The sequence below is a fragment of the Triturus cristatus genome, chromosome 4_2 (genome assembly GCF_964204655.1).
Source record: "Triturus cristatus chromosome 4_2, aTriCri1.1, whole genome shotgun sequence".
Taxonomy (NCBI): Eukaryota; Metazoa; Chordata; class Amphibia; order Caudata; family Salamandridae; genus Triturus; species Triturus cristatus.
This window is the reverse complement of record NC_140586.1, coordinates 283,483,252-283,499,826: the sequence shown is the minus strand read 5'-3', so window position 1 is coordinate 283,499,826 and position 16,575 is coordinate 283,483,252. Positions and strand designations below refer to the sequence as shown.

At 47.1% G+C, this 16,575-nt stretch overlaps 1 protein-coding gene across 1 annotated transcript in view; it reads right to left on the bottom strand.

Moving 5' to 3' along the window:
• The window catches only part of NIBAN1 (niban apoptosis regulator 1), a 388,096-nt gene extending 372,967 nt beyond the window's left edge, over positions 1 to 15,129 (bottom strand). The window contains exon 1 of the mRNA XM_085601526.1: positions 14,928 to 15,129. Within this exon, the coding sequence (XP_085457652.1) occupies positions 14,928 to 14,982 (55 nt within the window). The 5' untranslated portion in view covers positions 14,983 to 15,129. The remainder of the gene's footprint in view (positions 1 to 14,927) is intronic.
• Between the last annotated feature and the right edge of the window lie 1,446 nt (positions 15,130 to 16,575).

Below are 16,575 nucleotides of genomic sequence, written 5' to 3'. Positions count from 1 at the left end.
AAGGACGCCAAAATGGCTGGCTCTCGTATGAATGGGACCCTCGCGAGCACCCCATGCAGACGCCGCAGGTTGAGCGCGGTGTTGCGATGAGGGATAAAGCCGGACTGGTCCTGATGGATCAGGTCGCACACCACGCCAACCAGCCGATTAGCCAACACCTTGGCGAGAATTTTCGGCTCCGCATTCAACAGCGAAATGGGCCTGTAAGACGTGACCCGATCCAGCGGCCTCCCCTCCTTATGAAGAACCACAATAGTGGCAAGACGCTGGTCCAGCGGGAGGGAACCCGCCAACCGGGCCGCGAGGAACATATCACGGAGATGCGGAGCCAGCGTATCCGGTCGTAACTTGTACAATTCGATGGGAAGGCCATTGGGACCCATGGCCTTGCCAGAGGCGACCGAACGTATGGCGAGGGCAATCTCCTCAGATGTCGGAGCCGCGTCCAACAACAATTTATCCTCCTCCGAAAGGGAAGGCAGCGCGATGTCTTTAAGCAGGTCATGGGAATCCTCTTCCGAGCGGGAAGATACCGGGGAATACACCCCACGGAAATACTCAGCGAAACAATCAACAATTTCCTCCGGCTCAGTGACACACACACCATCCAGTCTCTCAATCGACGGGACAACTCGACTCGCTCTCTCCTTTTTATCCAGCCACGCAATCAGTTTACCAGCCTTATCACCCACATCATACAGTCGCCCCTGTTGCTCTCTACTCAGGCCCCTGGCTGCCTCCGTGACCAGGGCCCTGTAGTCCGCCTGTTTGAGTCTGAGAGCATGCAGTTTGTCATCCGTGACCCCACACTCCAGATCACCCTCCAACTCAGTTATCTCAGATTCGATGCGGGTCACCTCCTCCCGCTCGCGCCTCCGGGAATGGGAAATGAGGGATAGGGCCTCCCCCCGGAGTACCGTCTTGAACGCCTCCCACAAGGAAACAGCAGACGACACAGACCCCACATTGTCTTCAAAATATCGATCAAGGGATTTAACCAAATCTGCGCGAATGGCGGGGTCACGCAGGTACCAGGGGTTGATCGGGACCACCCTCCCCTCCCCCCTCAGGACAATGTCGAAATGCAACAGGAGCGGGGAGTGATCTGAAATACCCCGAGCCAGATGTCGCACCTCCCCAACCCTCCCCGCCTGTGCTGCTGGCATCAGAACATCATCAAGCCTCGAAAGACTGCCATGAGCCCCGGAATGAAAGGTGTATTGTATCTGCGTAGGGTGTTTCAGCCGCCAACAATCCACCAGCCCCAGGGTATACAAGAGGCCAGACAACCAAGCTTGGGCGCGGGGGAGATCCCTGGGCGGGTGACGATCCTCAGTTCCGGAAATTACAGCGTTAAAATCCCCCCCAACCACTAGAATCCCCTCCGGCAGGCCAAGAAGAAGGCGCCCCAAATCAGCGAAAGTAGTTGTCTGCAACCCTGGCGGGACATAAACAGAAACCAAAACAATCACTTTACCCTCCAGTCTGCCCACCAGAGCCGTATATCGCCCCCTATCATCATGGAGCACCTCATCAACCTCCAGCGGGAGCGAGGTTTTAACCATAATGCCCACACCCCTCGAACCAGATGTGAAGCCCGAGTGAGCTACAAGGCGATAGCCCCGTCTGTTCATGGCACGAAAGGAATTTCCAATGAGGTGTGTTTCCTGCAGGAATACTATATCGGGTGAAATCCGTTTTAAGAACTGCAGGACCACCCCCCATTTTATCCTGTCCCCCAGTCCATTAACATTCCAGGACAAAAGGCTCAGTCCCCTACCCCCCATCATAGCCAAAACCGATCAACCTCCCCCCAGAGAGCACTTTAGAGATAGCACAACAATACTTCTGCCTTGTGGTACAAATAAACAATACCCAACCCCAACCCAACATCCCAAACAAAACTCCCCCCTCCCTGCACCCCTGCATGAGCCCAAACAGCCCCCCCAACTTGCAGTGTGCCTGTCGCCCCTGTGTAAACTAAACTACAAAGACCCCCGAGAGGAGGCAAGAGAACCCCCTCGAGACACAGCACAACCTCCAATGGAGGGGGGACTAGACACAACAGTCAAGAGACCCTAAGCTTGGCCGAAAAGTGGCATCATCAGGAATGAGCCCCAGTGTCAATACCTCATACCCGGTCCGGTGGGCACTCTCCTCCCGCTGCCCCCATCCCATCCCGATCATGTCCCCCAGACAAAGTGTCCAACCAGTCCCCGGCCGTCTCAGGACGGTCAAAAAAGTGAGTGCGACCATCAGCCTCCACACGCAGCCTGGCCGGGAAAAGCATTGCGTATTTTAAGTTCATGTCTCGAAGCCGCCGCTTGACGCCCATGAAACTCAGTCTCTGCTTCTGGACCGCCTGCGTGAAATCAGGATAAAAGTTCACCTCCATGTTCTCCAGCTTAAGCGGCCCTTGCAATCTGGAAGCTTGCAAAATCGCATCCCTGTCCCGAAAGTTGAAGATACGGGCAATAAGAGGCCGCGGGGGAGCTCCGACCTTCGGTCTGCCGCCAGGAACTCTATGGGCCCTCTCCACCGCAAAGAATTTACTCAGTCCTCGAGGCTGGAGATGGGTAGAAATCAGGTCCTCCACAAAGAGATCCGCCGCCGAATCCTCCCGTCCCTCAGGCACTCCGATAATGCGGACGTTATTCCTCCGGGCCCTGCTCTCGGAGTCCTCCAGGCGCCGATCCGTGAGCGCACTTGCCTGCCGGAGCCGGCGCACCTCCGTCTGGAGGGCCGCTACCTCAGTCGTGAAGCCCGACGCGGTATGAGCCAAAGAGTCAACCCGGTCATTTGTCTTAGATAGATCTGCTCTAACAAGGTTGACATCGATGAGGACCGCATCGAGTTTGTGCGCCAAGGTGTCGAATTGTTGGCCCACTGAGGTCTTCATCTCAGCAATGGCGCCCATGACGTCCTGCAAAGTCAGATCCGTAGGCAGATCCGGGGCATCCGGGGGGCACTCGGAGGTCTTATGCGATCCGCCGGGAGACCCCTTCGGGAGGGTGTAGCGATCCATAATATTGACTTGAAGCGCGGTGCCACGCCGGGTCGATTTGGCCTTCGGCCGATCTCCATCCTGCTTCGTAGCCATCGTCGTGTATCTCGCACCCCCAGTAGTCACGCAGTGGAGAGCAAGCAATCAAGGCCGAGAGCCCCGGAGGGCACCTCAGGAAGGCGGAGCGGGTCCCCGCAGACAGGCAGGCAGGGTCCCCCAGCGAGGCCACCACCACACAAAGAAGCGCCGTAATCCCACTCGCGATGACGGCAAGGGGACTCAAAAGCGAAAGTGAAAGTGCGGGGTACGCGACTCGCCAGGCTCGTCCAGCCGTTGTTATTCACTTCTCCACTGGATCACCCCCAAACTCGAGTCCGGGGTCAGGAGAGAAGCAGGCCGCAAACTTCAGTCGATGCTCGCCCCGGCACCCGGGGTCCGATTCAAAAACGGAAAACGGGTACCACCTCGGCTCAGGTTCACCGACACAGTCCCCTCAACCGATTCAGGATGAAGACAGGATAAACGTAGGAGGTTGGGGAGGTCCTCGGGAGCCTCGCACCTACGCGGCCATCTTGGTTGCGCGCTAGGCTCCTCCTCCTGATTCTTGTTTTTATTATTCAAATGAACAAATGAAAACCAGCCGAGTAATCCCTTGACTTCCTCCGGCTGGGAAAGATACAAACAACACTAGGAATGAAATGAAATCAGTAAAAAATTGTGTATGGGAAATAAATTCAAGTATCTCAAATATGTGACTTACACCTTAAAGTGGAAACCTTAAATGAACAGACAGTAAAACAAAACCATCAATTAGCAGTGGTAACTTACATCTCAAGGAGAAAACTTCGAATAAAAACAGCACACATCAACCAGTGTCAACCTGGTGCAATAAGTGACAATGTGAATTTCGTCTAGATTAAAAGATTTTCTTAAGTGACATTGGTGTGATTACAAAAATTGTCACATATTGCACCTGGTTGTCACTGGTTGATGTGTGCCCTTTTTATTCGAAGTTTTCTCCTTGAGAAGTAAGTTACCACTGCTAATTGATAGTTTTGTTTTACTGTCTGTTCATTTAGGGTTTCCACTTTAAGGTGTAAGAGACATATTTGAGATACTTTTTTATTTCCCATACACAATTTTTTACTGATTTCATTTCATTCATAGTGCTGTCTGTATCTTTCCCAACCCTGAGGAAGTCGCAGCATTACTCCCATTGGTGGCGAAACACGTGTCGGCTGGTTTTAATTTGTTTGTTTGAATAATAAAAACAAGAATCAATACACTGGAGAAGAACATTGACATTTCTTTGAGAAATCTAATTTGGTCATTTGACAGATACCTTGTTCACGTGTGCCCGGGACTTGTATCTATATTAAATTGTGTAGGGTCCTTCCCTACACACACTTAGGGGTTTTTGGGAATATCCCCTTACCTGGTAGCACCGTACATCTAACCACTTGTGCAATCACTATAAGTAGCAGGTGTACATAGCAGAGCGCCTATATTCCTGAGTCACTAAAAACCCTTCAGACATAGCTAAACGGAGTTTAAGGCTACATGATAGTCTGATAGCACTTTGTCCAAGTCTAAATCTTTAGGCGTAACCTTAAACTCAGACTCCGTGGCATACGAGTCAGGGGTGACTTTTCACCATGGTTTCGCCACATTTTTATAAGCTTTTTGTGTGTTTTTAGTCACATTTGCCATGGGAATCTGGAAACAGATTTGAGAATGGTCAGTCCAGATTAGAGGTAGGGGGGCTTTGCAAGTCAGGGGTGCAGAATACGTAAAGATTAGATCTAGAGTGAGCCCCGCAACATGAGTAGGTCCGCTGACTTTCTGATATAGACCTAACGTTGTTGGATCAGAAATATGCTGTGCTACCTCCACATTTAGGAAATCTTTCCCGAGGTAGTTGAAATCTCCGACTAAAAGAAACTGTTGGGATGCCTAAACATGGGTCGCAATATATTCAGTGAGAAACTGACTAAACTATTTTTTGGGCCCAGGAGGGCGATACAGTAAAGAGCCTCAACTAGCAGTCGTGAGGGGAGAGTTCAAGCTTAAAAACACATATCTCAGCCCAATCTGCATGTTTAATATCTATGAGAGTGAGTTTAACAGGGTATTTAAAAATAATGGCTATTCCGCCTCCTGTCCTGCCCTCTCCTTTGTCTCAGCATGTGATAGTTGTCAGAGAGGGCCAGCGCAATGGCTGGTACAGTGGTGGTAGAACTCAACCAGGTTTTGGTGAGGAAACCAATCTCAGGTCTTGTATCTCTGATTTTCACTCTGAAATATTGTCAAGGTAATTGTTGATTGACTAATATTAACTCTCCTATACGTGCTAATTTACTGCTGTTAACTGCACTACGACAGTATTTTGAAGTCGATATTATGGTCAAAATATATTTGTAGGTCGATATTACAACTGCAGTACCGTGGCACAACATGCCCCCGATGTACTGCACGAAAATACAGAGGCTCTTCTGCTAAGGTGGGGGAGCATCTCCCCAACGCTCTTTGAGCAGTTCAATAAGGAAAAATAAAACAATAATAACAATGTTATTATAATTGTATTTTGCCATTCTGGCTCAGTTCTACGTACGGGGTGGGCAGGGCTGTCCAGAGCAGGGGGAGGAGTGGTGGGCACTCTCTTAAGTGCGCATGACGGTTTGGCCGGCCGTCTTGGGTCGGCCAAACAGTCATGCACACTTAGCATGTTCTCCACCTGGCGGTATTGCACAGCCTGAGTGGAGAACTTGCACAGGCTCTCAGTATCTGTCTGAGCGCTGAACCACGGTGCCCAGACCAATCACAACGCTGCTGTCATGCTTTTGACATGAGCATTGTGATTGGCTAGGGGAGCCTGGGTGCTTCCTGCTTCCCCACGTCTTCGACAGAAGAACATAAGAAGGACGGAGGAGAGAGCCGCAGGTAAGCAATTTCTTTTTAATTTGTTTTTCATCTCCCCCCAGCCCCCCACCCTCGTTAAGTAGCACCCACCACTCCAGAAACATACTCCACTTCCACATAATAAAGCCAGTGCTCTGTACTACAAGGTCAGCCTGGGGTAGGATCTTAGCAAAATGATAAGTAGGTGACAAATACCTGAAGGATTTCTATAAATAAGAAATACGCCATCTTCGTGCAGGAAGGGTTACATAGTTAGCTATGTAAATGAAGGTGTGACTCACAAGACCAACATGGAGGTCATTATGTCAACAGAAATTCAACCAAAAGGATTGAACTGCATAAGATGTAAAGAGAGAGGCCGGGTGTAAAGAGCTCAGGCTGGAGACACTGACAGGTCTGTGGTGCGTGGCAATAAAGACGGTCTAACAACAGTTAGGAAATGAAGGACTGACAGACGTGTGTTAGAACTGAAGCTAGCAGGACAGTCACAGAAGACCAGTCAAAGCAAAGCAGGAGTGTGCAAAGGTGAACTTTACAAACTTCAGAAAACTTTTTTTTTTTTTTTAAATACTACCAACCCGTTCAAATAAAGGTAAACATAATTATTAAAAGGTGAAGAATAGGTTTCCATACATTAGATTTGCATTAGAATTTTTTTTTTTAAATGACAACGTTTTCACCTTTGCACAACTACACAGGCAGAACTTTAATGTTGCACACTCCTTAATGCGAGGCGTCCCCGACACCATCGTGGACAGCACAGTGGTGGACAGAGAGTTTAGAAACAGAAGGCGTTTTGTATTTCAAAGGTAAATTTGCATCGGATCATTGTTGCAAGGAGGCTGAACATTTGTGAAGATTTTCATATTGATGTAGAGGGACATTCAGCCATTTTTTTGTAAATATCTTCAATTAAATCAGTTTGTAGTGTTTTTCGAATAAAATGAGAATTGTACAGCCAGCACCTCAAAGTGACTTGGAGCTATTGAAATAAATCACAGACTTCCACTTCTCAACAATGCCTGACTGTGGCAGGGAAGTGGTCCAGCCCAACAAGGAGGGGAAGTTGGGCGCACACACTCTGGTTTCCAGGCCTCCTTCCAGTACTATATGGGTGTAAGTTGCAAGTGCACAGAGATGCACAGGTGCCGGTCCTTGAAGGACTGTGAAACTCTCACTATGCGTAGAAGGCCGTGTTCATAGGACTACCACTATGGAGTGCTGCCCGTGTGCAGAACTGTCCCATTCTATATTCTTAGCTATATAGATTGTTTTTTAGTCTTCGTTCTACGGACAAACCAAGCAGCACAGTCCATTGTTTCACTTACTATGTCCAATAAACATTTCCTGTTTGAATACAACACCTTATTGTAAGCCCTTGACCCACAATAAACATGACATACAAAAACACAGAACAATGAAACCGTGTCATATGGTCAGATGTTGCCATGTCAGGAAGGATTTTGGTGATAGTTACAAACCATTTAGCCTTATGCTTAACAATGGAAACAGAAGACCACAGTGCATGGTTACCGGGTAGTACAAGAAAAAAACATTTACACATTATATGTGTATATATATATGTGTGTGTATATATGTATAGATAGATATATATATGTGTGTGTGTGTACACACACACACACAGAGAGAGAGAGAGAAACAAAGAGAAACAAACAAACAAAAAGGTAGTGAAGTCAGGAGAGAGGGAAGCAGGAATCTGGAGCAATGGCGGCAGGGTTATGAAGAAAGATTAGAGAGCGAGTGACACAAGGTGGAAAAAGAATTGCCCATACAAAGAAAGAGAGCCAACGACGTGAGAGGAGAAAGACATAAAATATAATATTGTCAGTCCCCGGCACAAGCCAGAGATACCCAATATCTGCTTATTAGAGTTCTATTTCTAAATACAATAGCACCGAGAGAGCAGAGGGACTAGCTGGTAATAGAAAGAAAAGAGTTGGTTATGCTGCAAAAAAAGGAAAAAAATAAGCCCACTTTAGTCTGCTCCTTCGATACTCTAAGCATCAAGTCTCTATATTGGGAATTGGGAGATACCTTACATTCAAATATCTATGCTAAACATGACTATTATTGAAGAAATATAACAATAATTCTTTATGTGGTAACTGGGGTCTTAATGGCAATGGGATCAAGAGTCAGACAATCTGGGGGGTGTCGCACGTCATTGTACGTGCTGAAGCATAGGCTTCACACATGCCCAGTAGACACATCCTTCCTGGGCTGCTGATTGGCTTCTCAATGAGCCCCTGAACCATGATTGGATGGAAGAAATGTACCTAGAAAGAAGGCGGGCAGAAGGAGCGGATGGAATTTAATATGAGGCAAGTAGTGGATATAATTGGGAAAGGGAGTAGGCATGTTTGGTGACTGGACATGGTAGCAGACAGAGGGGAAAGGACTGGGGAATACCCGAGGAAAGCAGTGGCAACTGGGTTAAGGGAACCTTACCTACCCAAATATGGTGATGGCTATCTAGAGGACTTGCTCAAGACCAACAAATTCAACTCTTATGAAAGATGAATCTAATCTGAAGCATTGGCTAGCGATGCATCTCCTAACAAGCTTTTTGTAAATGTATACGAAGAAACCAATGCAACACCCTCAAGGTAGGGCTTTAACTTCACTCGTAGGTAACCAGTGTCTACCAAGATCACACAAATAATATCCAAGCGCTATGGAGGGCCACCCGTTTTCTGTGCGTCAGTTAAAAAATGTATAAAGCACAAGCAATATTTGACCCTCGATTCATGGAAAGTGGATTCAGAGTACCCAGTACGAGATGCTGGGATTTATCAAACAAGACGCATTGGATGTGGTTGCCAGCTTGAGGGCCGGTATGGTGGGAAGTATTCTATAGTCATGGTATCTACAGAAGAAAAGATGTCGGAGAACACCTTTCCAGCTCCCTCGAGTGGGTCGTGTCCCAAGGCAACAGCTACAGTGCCCGATAGGGGTTGTACCCATGGCTAAGCTCTACCTGTTGGGTGTTTGTGAACACGCATGTCTGAGGTTTGTTACAACAAACAGATGTGGTCTTCGAACCAAATAGATTGTTCACAAGCCAACTGTTTTTGTGGAGGTCTCTAAAGGTAGTTATGACTGCAGCACAGCAATCTTACTCTGTGGGTTCAATGGGACAGTTCTTTTAGGACTACCCATGAACTACAAGTGGGTGAACGTTTGAACGCTCACCACAACTTATTGCCTAGCTTTGGGATTTGATGCAGTCGGGTCATCTTTACACACATCTAGAGAACATCTTGCATGTAGTTGGGAGTTAGACAATGTACAAAGAGGGTTGACGTGGATGTCTGCGCTCCTACCAAACGCCATCGACAACAGCCTGAACCATCCGTGCTGCGGAGAGGCAGTTCAATTTAATAAGTACAAAAGGCCAGCCACGACACCCAAGAAGTTTGATTCACGGGAGGTGGTGATTTCGACCTACAGACACCACCTGATGTTGGAAGATGACCACCACTTGGAAGCATTTCATGGTGGACCTGGGTTGTGGAGAACAAAGTTCATGCACCCTTAGGCCATTTGAAACCACCTGGGGACTACTGGCAGAATGTATTACATCCAGTGTGATTGCTGTGCTTCTGCCCGCGGTTGTTGAGTGCCTTCTTGTGGGATCTCTGTCACTCTCAAAGTCATAAGGGCATGTTATCTGTGTAGGATTTGAAGAATGACTCTAAGGTTACAAGTGTATTCTTGCACGCGTGCCATCAACATTAAATACGGTGATTCGGCAAACCAGGGCATGACAAGGCTATTGGAGATGAACCTGGAGAAAGAGATGGTGTATCACCTGGAGACGATGGGCCTGGTAGTGCTGGGGTTAAATACTGGGAGGCAGGGCCTCGTGCTCTCCTAGCCAGAAAGTGGACCCAGCTCAGGTCACAGCTGCTTCTCCAGCACTGGTTACACAGTATTCAACACGCAGTGCAACAATGAACCCCACTATAGACAAGAGGGCCACACATTTATGGAGCTCGCAGGCACTGCAAAAAACAAGCGCAGACACAAAAACAAAACAGAAACAGGAAACAGATTTCTTACAATGAGGCAGGAAGACGTGCGATTGTGGACAGGGGAACACAAGATCTGGAAATGGAAATCATTTACAGGAGGACAGAAACAATGTGACAAGTAAATCAGGACAAAAACACCTGGACAGGAGCAGACCAACACTTGGACAGCAGGGAAGGTGCACATGAACACTATGACAAGGGGCACTGGAATTGTGTGGTAGAAGAGGACCACATTATGCAGCAGAGTTGAGGAAATTATGGGACAAGAAATGCCAAAGTATGCGGCATAATGCAGCACATTTCATAATAGTATTACTTCATTATTTTGTCCTTTTTAAACTTGGTAGTACTTTCTGGGTATGTGCTGCACCTCATTAGTACCAGTTTAACACTCAAATATAGATTATCTTTTAACATTCTTTTTATTGAACCATTGCTCCTTACACCTTTCAATATATCACATTCAGAGGATGACGTATATTAGGTAACAAATCAGGAAACACCTAAATATAGTATCAAGCAAAAAAAAATGTGAGCAGTCCAGCTTTAAAAAGGGCCTTCCACGGCGTGGCAACAAGTGCTGCTGTATTTTTAGTAACTTTTAAACCATTTAAGCTACAAACAACTTCTGCAGATTGTGCAGCAGATGATGGATTATGTGGCAAATGCGGTAAATCTATAGTTATGCGAAAGTCGCCGCACAATCGCATAATTCCAGTGGCCTGACTTGGACAACGAACCCTAATGGCTGGCGATATGGAGGGGATGCAAAGACAGGGAGATATGGACACACCTACTTAGAGATGGAAAGTCTGTCATACAAACAGAGGAGACTCCCTCTGGGAGGGGGGAGAAGTATGAACCTGTTTATCAGGACTCCTCTTTGATCAAAAGTGCATTTTATAATACCAGAACCTTTGCCTTAGATATGCTAATCAAAGGGTGGAGATGTCATCTACCAGTTCCATGGCTTACTCAGGAACCCTCAAGGCCTGGTTTTTTTTTTGGGTGGGGCAGAGTTTTATATAGCGCGAACTTGACCCGTATCCAATCAGGTATCAGAGCACTTTACATAGCACCAGTTACGTTACATGAGGACACACATTCATTTTTTGTTAGGCACAGGGAGATCAAGTGATTTGCCCAGAATCACAGGAGGTTTAGCGTCATTACCGAGACTCGAACCCAGTTCCGAGGTCGAGCGCCCTAGCCATTAGGCCAACTCCTCTCCCCTGGGTTTCAATGAGATCTTTGCATCCAATTGTACATTTTTTAAAAGCTATACAACGTGCTGTCTGGTACTGTCAATGTAAGATAAACCAACTCTTCGGAGCAAAATCCGTGCTACATCAAATACCAAAAATGAAACTCAAATCTCGAGTTAATTACCCAAAATTCCTCTAAACCAGCGTTTTTTATTATCCCTTGGTACCCAGACCCCAGTGTGTCAGTAATGCTTACCAAGGGGACCTGCGACTGTTTGGAAACATTATTAGCAGATTGAGAAAGAATCTCATATATATTACCTACTGGCGGTCGCCAGTAGGTAGTTATAGTTAGGACCTATTATCCATAGGAAATCCACAACATTCTATTTGGAATAACTTTGGCGCCGGTTGACGAATCTTCGCGAAATTTTCAAAATGGGTGGGGCGCTCCGGTCCGCTCCTATCCTGAAAGTCTCGGGGTGATTCGTCAAGCGGGGGCCGATAAAAAAGGGGGGTCCCAAAACATGTTTCTCCCATGCAATTTTCCATAGGAACCTTTAATCCCACTACAACCCGAACTGCTGAACGGAATTACACCAAATTTGGCAAAGAGGTAGTCCTTGGTTCACACTCGTGCCTTTTTTTTTTTTAAATGGTGTAAATCCGTTCAGTAGTTGCTGAGAAATTCAAAAGTAAATACATATATTTATTTATATAATATATAATATAAAGCAAAACTGAATAATTTACAATGCTCTGTAAACGAAGGAATTTGAAATGGAAACTAAAAATGCAGTTGGTGTTCTTATTTGGTTTGGTGGGAGTAGCACAAGTAAAGCTAAACAGAACCGAGCATAGATGACTCAGAAGAACCCCAACTGAAGGAGCACTGATATGTTCTGACAGAAAGAGGGCGTGCATGAAGAGCAAAAAAGACAGTGATTTGTTAGAATCCACCATATTGCTTCGTCTTTTAGAAATGCAGCTTCATTTGAAAAAGGCCCAACATTCCCGTTAAAATGAAAAATGTGATTGTCACATATGTATTGTTTGCAAATTCAACAAAATATATAATTTGTGGTTTTGTTTTAGATGTTCTGTTTTCTGTCTTTTGTGTACTGTTCTGGGTGCTGGTGCCAGGCCTGACTGGAATCCAGTATCAGCCATGGAAAAAAAAGATTTTTTTTTAAATCCGTGCCATCCTGCAGGAGGAAAGGTCATGGGGTCTTTCATGATTGGGTCATGGCAGCCCCAGCTTTGAAAGCGGTCCCGGGCCAGCCGCCCACCAGGGAAAGGACAGAGTGGCAGAATGGCGCGTCCGGCCCTGAATGCTGCAATCAGAAATCCAACAAGCTCTGAATATTTAAATACCACCTGCTCAAATATTAGCGCGCTCAAATACCGCTGCAGGCGCGAGCGGTGGGCGGGGGAGCAGTCTAGTCAGCTGCACCTGTGTGCAGCCACACCCTTGGCAGCGTGTCTGCTTATCTGGGTCAGGCTGGGCGGACAGGCACGTGCTGGGTGGCTCCGACTCCGAAATACCCAAGAAACAACAATATAGAATCACATTTGGCCGGTGCACCACACCTGAAAACACAAACAACTTTTGGGGTGTGCGGTGTAGGCAAGAGGAAATGTGCCGTCGTGTCTTGTTAGTACTGCAAATGTTTAGCCTTCCCACTGGACACATCCCTGTGGACTGGCACTTCTTAGAAACAAGCAGGTACTCTGTTACAGGGTACCTGCACTTATATTTTTCCATTTCAAGCACTGCTCGGAGGAGCCTCTACAGGCAAAACACCAGGCAGATGACACTCAACAACAAAAGGCTCTGCTCTGATGCAACAGAACAAAGCAAACATGCTAGACAGCTGTTACCTCTTGGAATGTAAAGTGCAGGTACTGTAAGGCAGCCCTGTCAAGAAGTGCTGAACAGCACACCCGCTGAGAAGTGCTGGTACTGTCCCATTTAAAAGTGCAGTAGCCAAGCTGGAACCTACTAGTACCGTCTCGTTTAAAGGGTAGAATCACCTGCTGAGAAGTTCAGCTACTGTCCCATTAAATGTACAGCAGAGACCTACTAGTAATGCTTCATTAAAAGGGTAGAAGCTGTGCTGAGAAGGGCTGGTACTGCCCCATTAAACGCGCAGTAGCCCCACTGAGACCTACTTGCATTGTCTCATTAAAAAAAAGTATAGTAGCCCTACTGAGAAGTGCTGGTACTGGTCCATTAAAAGTGCTGTACCATCACCCCCAAAAAAAAATTCTACTAAAATGTCATTACAAGGACAGAAGTAGTGCTGAGGAATACTGGTACTGTCCCATTAAAAGTATAAAAGTCCTGCTGAGAAGTGCTGGTACTGTACCATTAGAACCAGGGCAGACCCGCTGAGACACTCTATGGTCCCATTAAATGAACAGCGTGGGTGCTAAATACATTTAAGGGACAGAGCCTGACCAGATGAGCAGTGCTGGTTCTGTCCCATGAATGAATAATACACATGCTGCCCCTGCTTGCTTTGTTACATTACATGTACAGCAGCCCTATTGAGAAGAGACAGTACTGTCCCATCAAACGTATAGCAGCCCTATGGGAAGCAACACTACAACCCCTTTAAAGGACAGGAGCTCTGTCAGGAACAGCTGCTACTGTCCCACTGAAAGTATAGCAACCCTGCTGGGAAGAAACACTACTATCCCATTAAATGCACAGCAGCCCTGCCGGCAGCGCTTGAAATGGCAGAATAGAAGTGCTGGTACTCTGTGACAGAGTACCTGCATGTTGCTGAGAAGTGCTGGTACTCTCCAATTAAAAGTATTACGATTTTCTTGAGAAGTGCCGGTACTCTCCAATTAAAAGTATTACCATTTTCTTGAGAAGTGCCGGGACTCTCCAATTAAAAGTATTACGTTTTTCTTGAAGTGCAGGTATTTTCCCTCTCAAAATAAAAAAGTGCCGGTACTCGGTCCCAGACAGTACCTGCCCATTTAAACAATTGCCTGCCGGAAAGAGACGTTGCAGTCCCATTAAAAGGACAGCAGCTCTGCCAGGAACAGCTGCAACTGCCCCATTAAAAGCACAGCAGCCTTACCTGGAACAGCTGCTACTGTCCCAATAGTAGGACAGCAGCTCTGCTGGGAAGCACATGCACTGCCCTTTAAGAGGCATACAAACTGAGCAGACGTGTGGGCACTGTCCTGTTGAGAGTGTGTATGCTACTGTGACTGAGAAGTGTCGGGGCCCTCGCAACAAAAGTGCAACAGGCCTGCCGAGTAGTGCGTATGCCGTCTCCTCACGAGTATAACAGCCCTGCCGGCGGGACCCGACCCCGAGGAACCGGACCCGACCCGTGGGGTGGGACTCGACTCGTGCTAGTAGTAGTCACAGCACAGCTGCCCGCTGCAATGTGCCAGCACTTGTCTCTTAAAGTGCAGCAGTATCTCTCCTGCTCAGACACGAGTATTCTTCCGTGGGGCAGCCCTGCTGTGAAATGTTGAAACCAGCCGCATTCAAAGCCCAGCGGCAGTAAATGCAGTTACAGTGATATTTCAAGAAAACGGTGTAACGTATAGGATAAGGCAGGTCCTGGCGCCACTGCAACTACCTGCTGCGCCCTACAAACAGCTGTGGCAGAAGATTAAGAAGGTACGCACTTTATTTGCATTTACAAACAGCGCTGACGCACTGCATAGACTATGGCTAGTCCCCTCTCCCACCACCCGCCCCGAAAGTGCCGGTACCTCGGATGTAGGCGCACTTGCTTTCGTCCAGCTGGCTGGATGATGACGCCCCCATGGTGCCTCCGGGACGGGGTGCTCGCGGGTGCCCAGGTCAGAGCTGTCAGTGGCCGGTGTTGGCTGTTCAGGGAGGGACTCCGGCGCGGATGCTGCTCCCAGCTCCTCTGTGTGAGCTCCTGTGCTCGTCTTCAGTAAAAATGAAAACTTCCTGCCAGAGGCGAAAAAAAAGTGTTTGCCACAAACAAGCCTGCAGGGCATATTACAAACTCTGCTTTTCGTAAGGGGTAAATCAAATGAACATGGGGAAATGCCGCCACCTGGTGGCAGAAACTTGAGCTGCACGCCATGTACAAATTGACGAGAACAAGAATGATTCCTTCCGTATGATAAAAGGAATTGTTGGCATAACGTTTACCCCAGAATCTAGGTATATGCAGAAAGTGTTACTATGACAACTACATCTACTACAGCTATAACAATCTTAGCTTTGTTTCCTGGCATATTGCAAACTAGACTTTATAAATTGGTCGTTCATAGACAAATTTCACTCAGAGATGATCAGAAATCTCAGACACCTTTTTATTTGAGACTCGTCGTGTTTTCAGAGAACTTAAGTCCTACCAAAGAATCTTAAAGATAATATAAAATGAAAATGGTGCCATGCTAAGATGAAATGACAGCTGGGTGTGAGAGTGATGGGATCATGTAGAATGCTCATCTCACCCAGTTTATTATGCCCGGCTGTAGCCGCACGCTGCTCCTTTTGGAGGCAGGCCGCTTAACGTGAATGTCAATTCACCAAAATGCCTGGGGTCGCGGAAGTGACCTCACATGTCTACCGGCTCCCTTCCTCCGCCATTACCTTTGACAAGGGCTTTAAGTAGGCTGAAAAAACTACGGGGTCTCTCAAAGGCGCGTGGTCGATATAATTAAGGGCGTGGCTTAAAAACACCCAAGCTAAAATATTTGTGCTTAGCACAGTGTGCCACCCGACTGGTACTTTGTTGCTTCTGTCATTGCACCCAGACATATAATACAAGTAACATTAAACCTACAACAAGCCAGGACTTTTGCCTTTGGCACTGGTCATTAGTTGCATAAGGTAAATAAGCACCAACTATGGCTTCGTTGTATATATTATTTCTGAAATTACGAGACTCTGAAAGTATTATAACGAGTCCTTTTGAAGTTGCATCAAAGGCTGTGAAGAGTGATAGTGCTGCAGAGTTAAGATTTGTTTTCCACCCTGATGGTTAGAGCAAACACGGAGAGCCCAACAGGGACCCGTCTCAGCACCTGCTTTTTATAACTGCCGGGTCTGCGCACTGGCAGGACCCGGCCCACTTAAAGCCCTGCCTTTGACCTGCTGTCATCTACCCTCAGCTGTTGTTTTTCAAATGTCTGACTTTTTAGTACCTCTCATTTCACATATCTTTCTCACGTGTTGCGGACTCTTTCTCAACTCTCCTGTCTCGTCCTCTACCAGCTGTCTTTTCCTCATGATTTTAGATCTCATGTCTCACCCTCACCTGGTTCTGTCTTTTTTTACTTTTTCCACCCTTTCTTTCACCTCTTAGTCTCTTATCTGTCTCTCTCAATATCACCTCCGTATCTCTTCTCACCCCACCTTTCTTCCCTCTGCTGTTTTTCC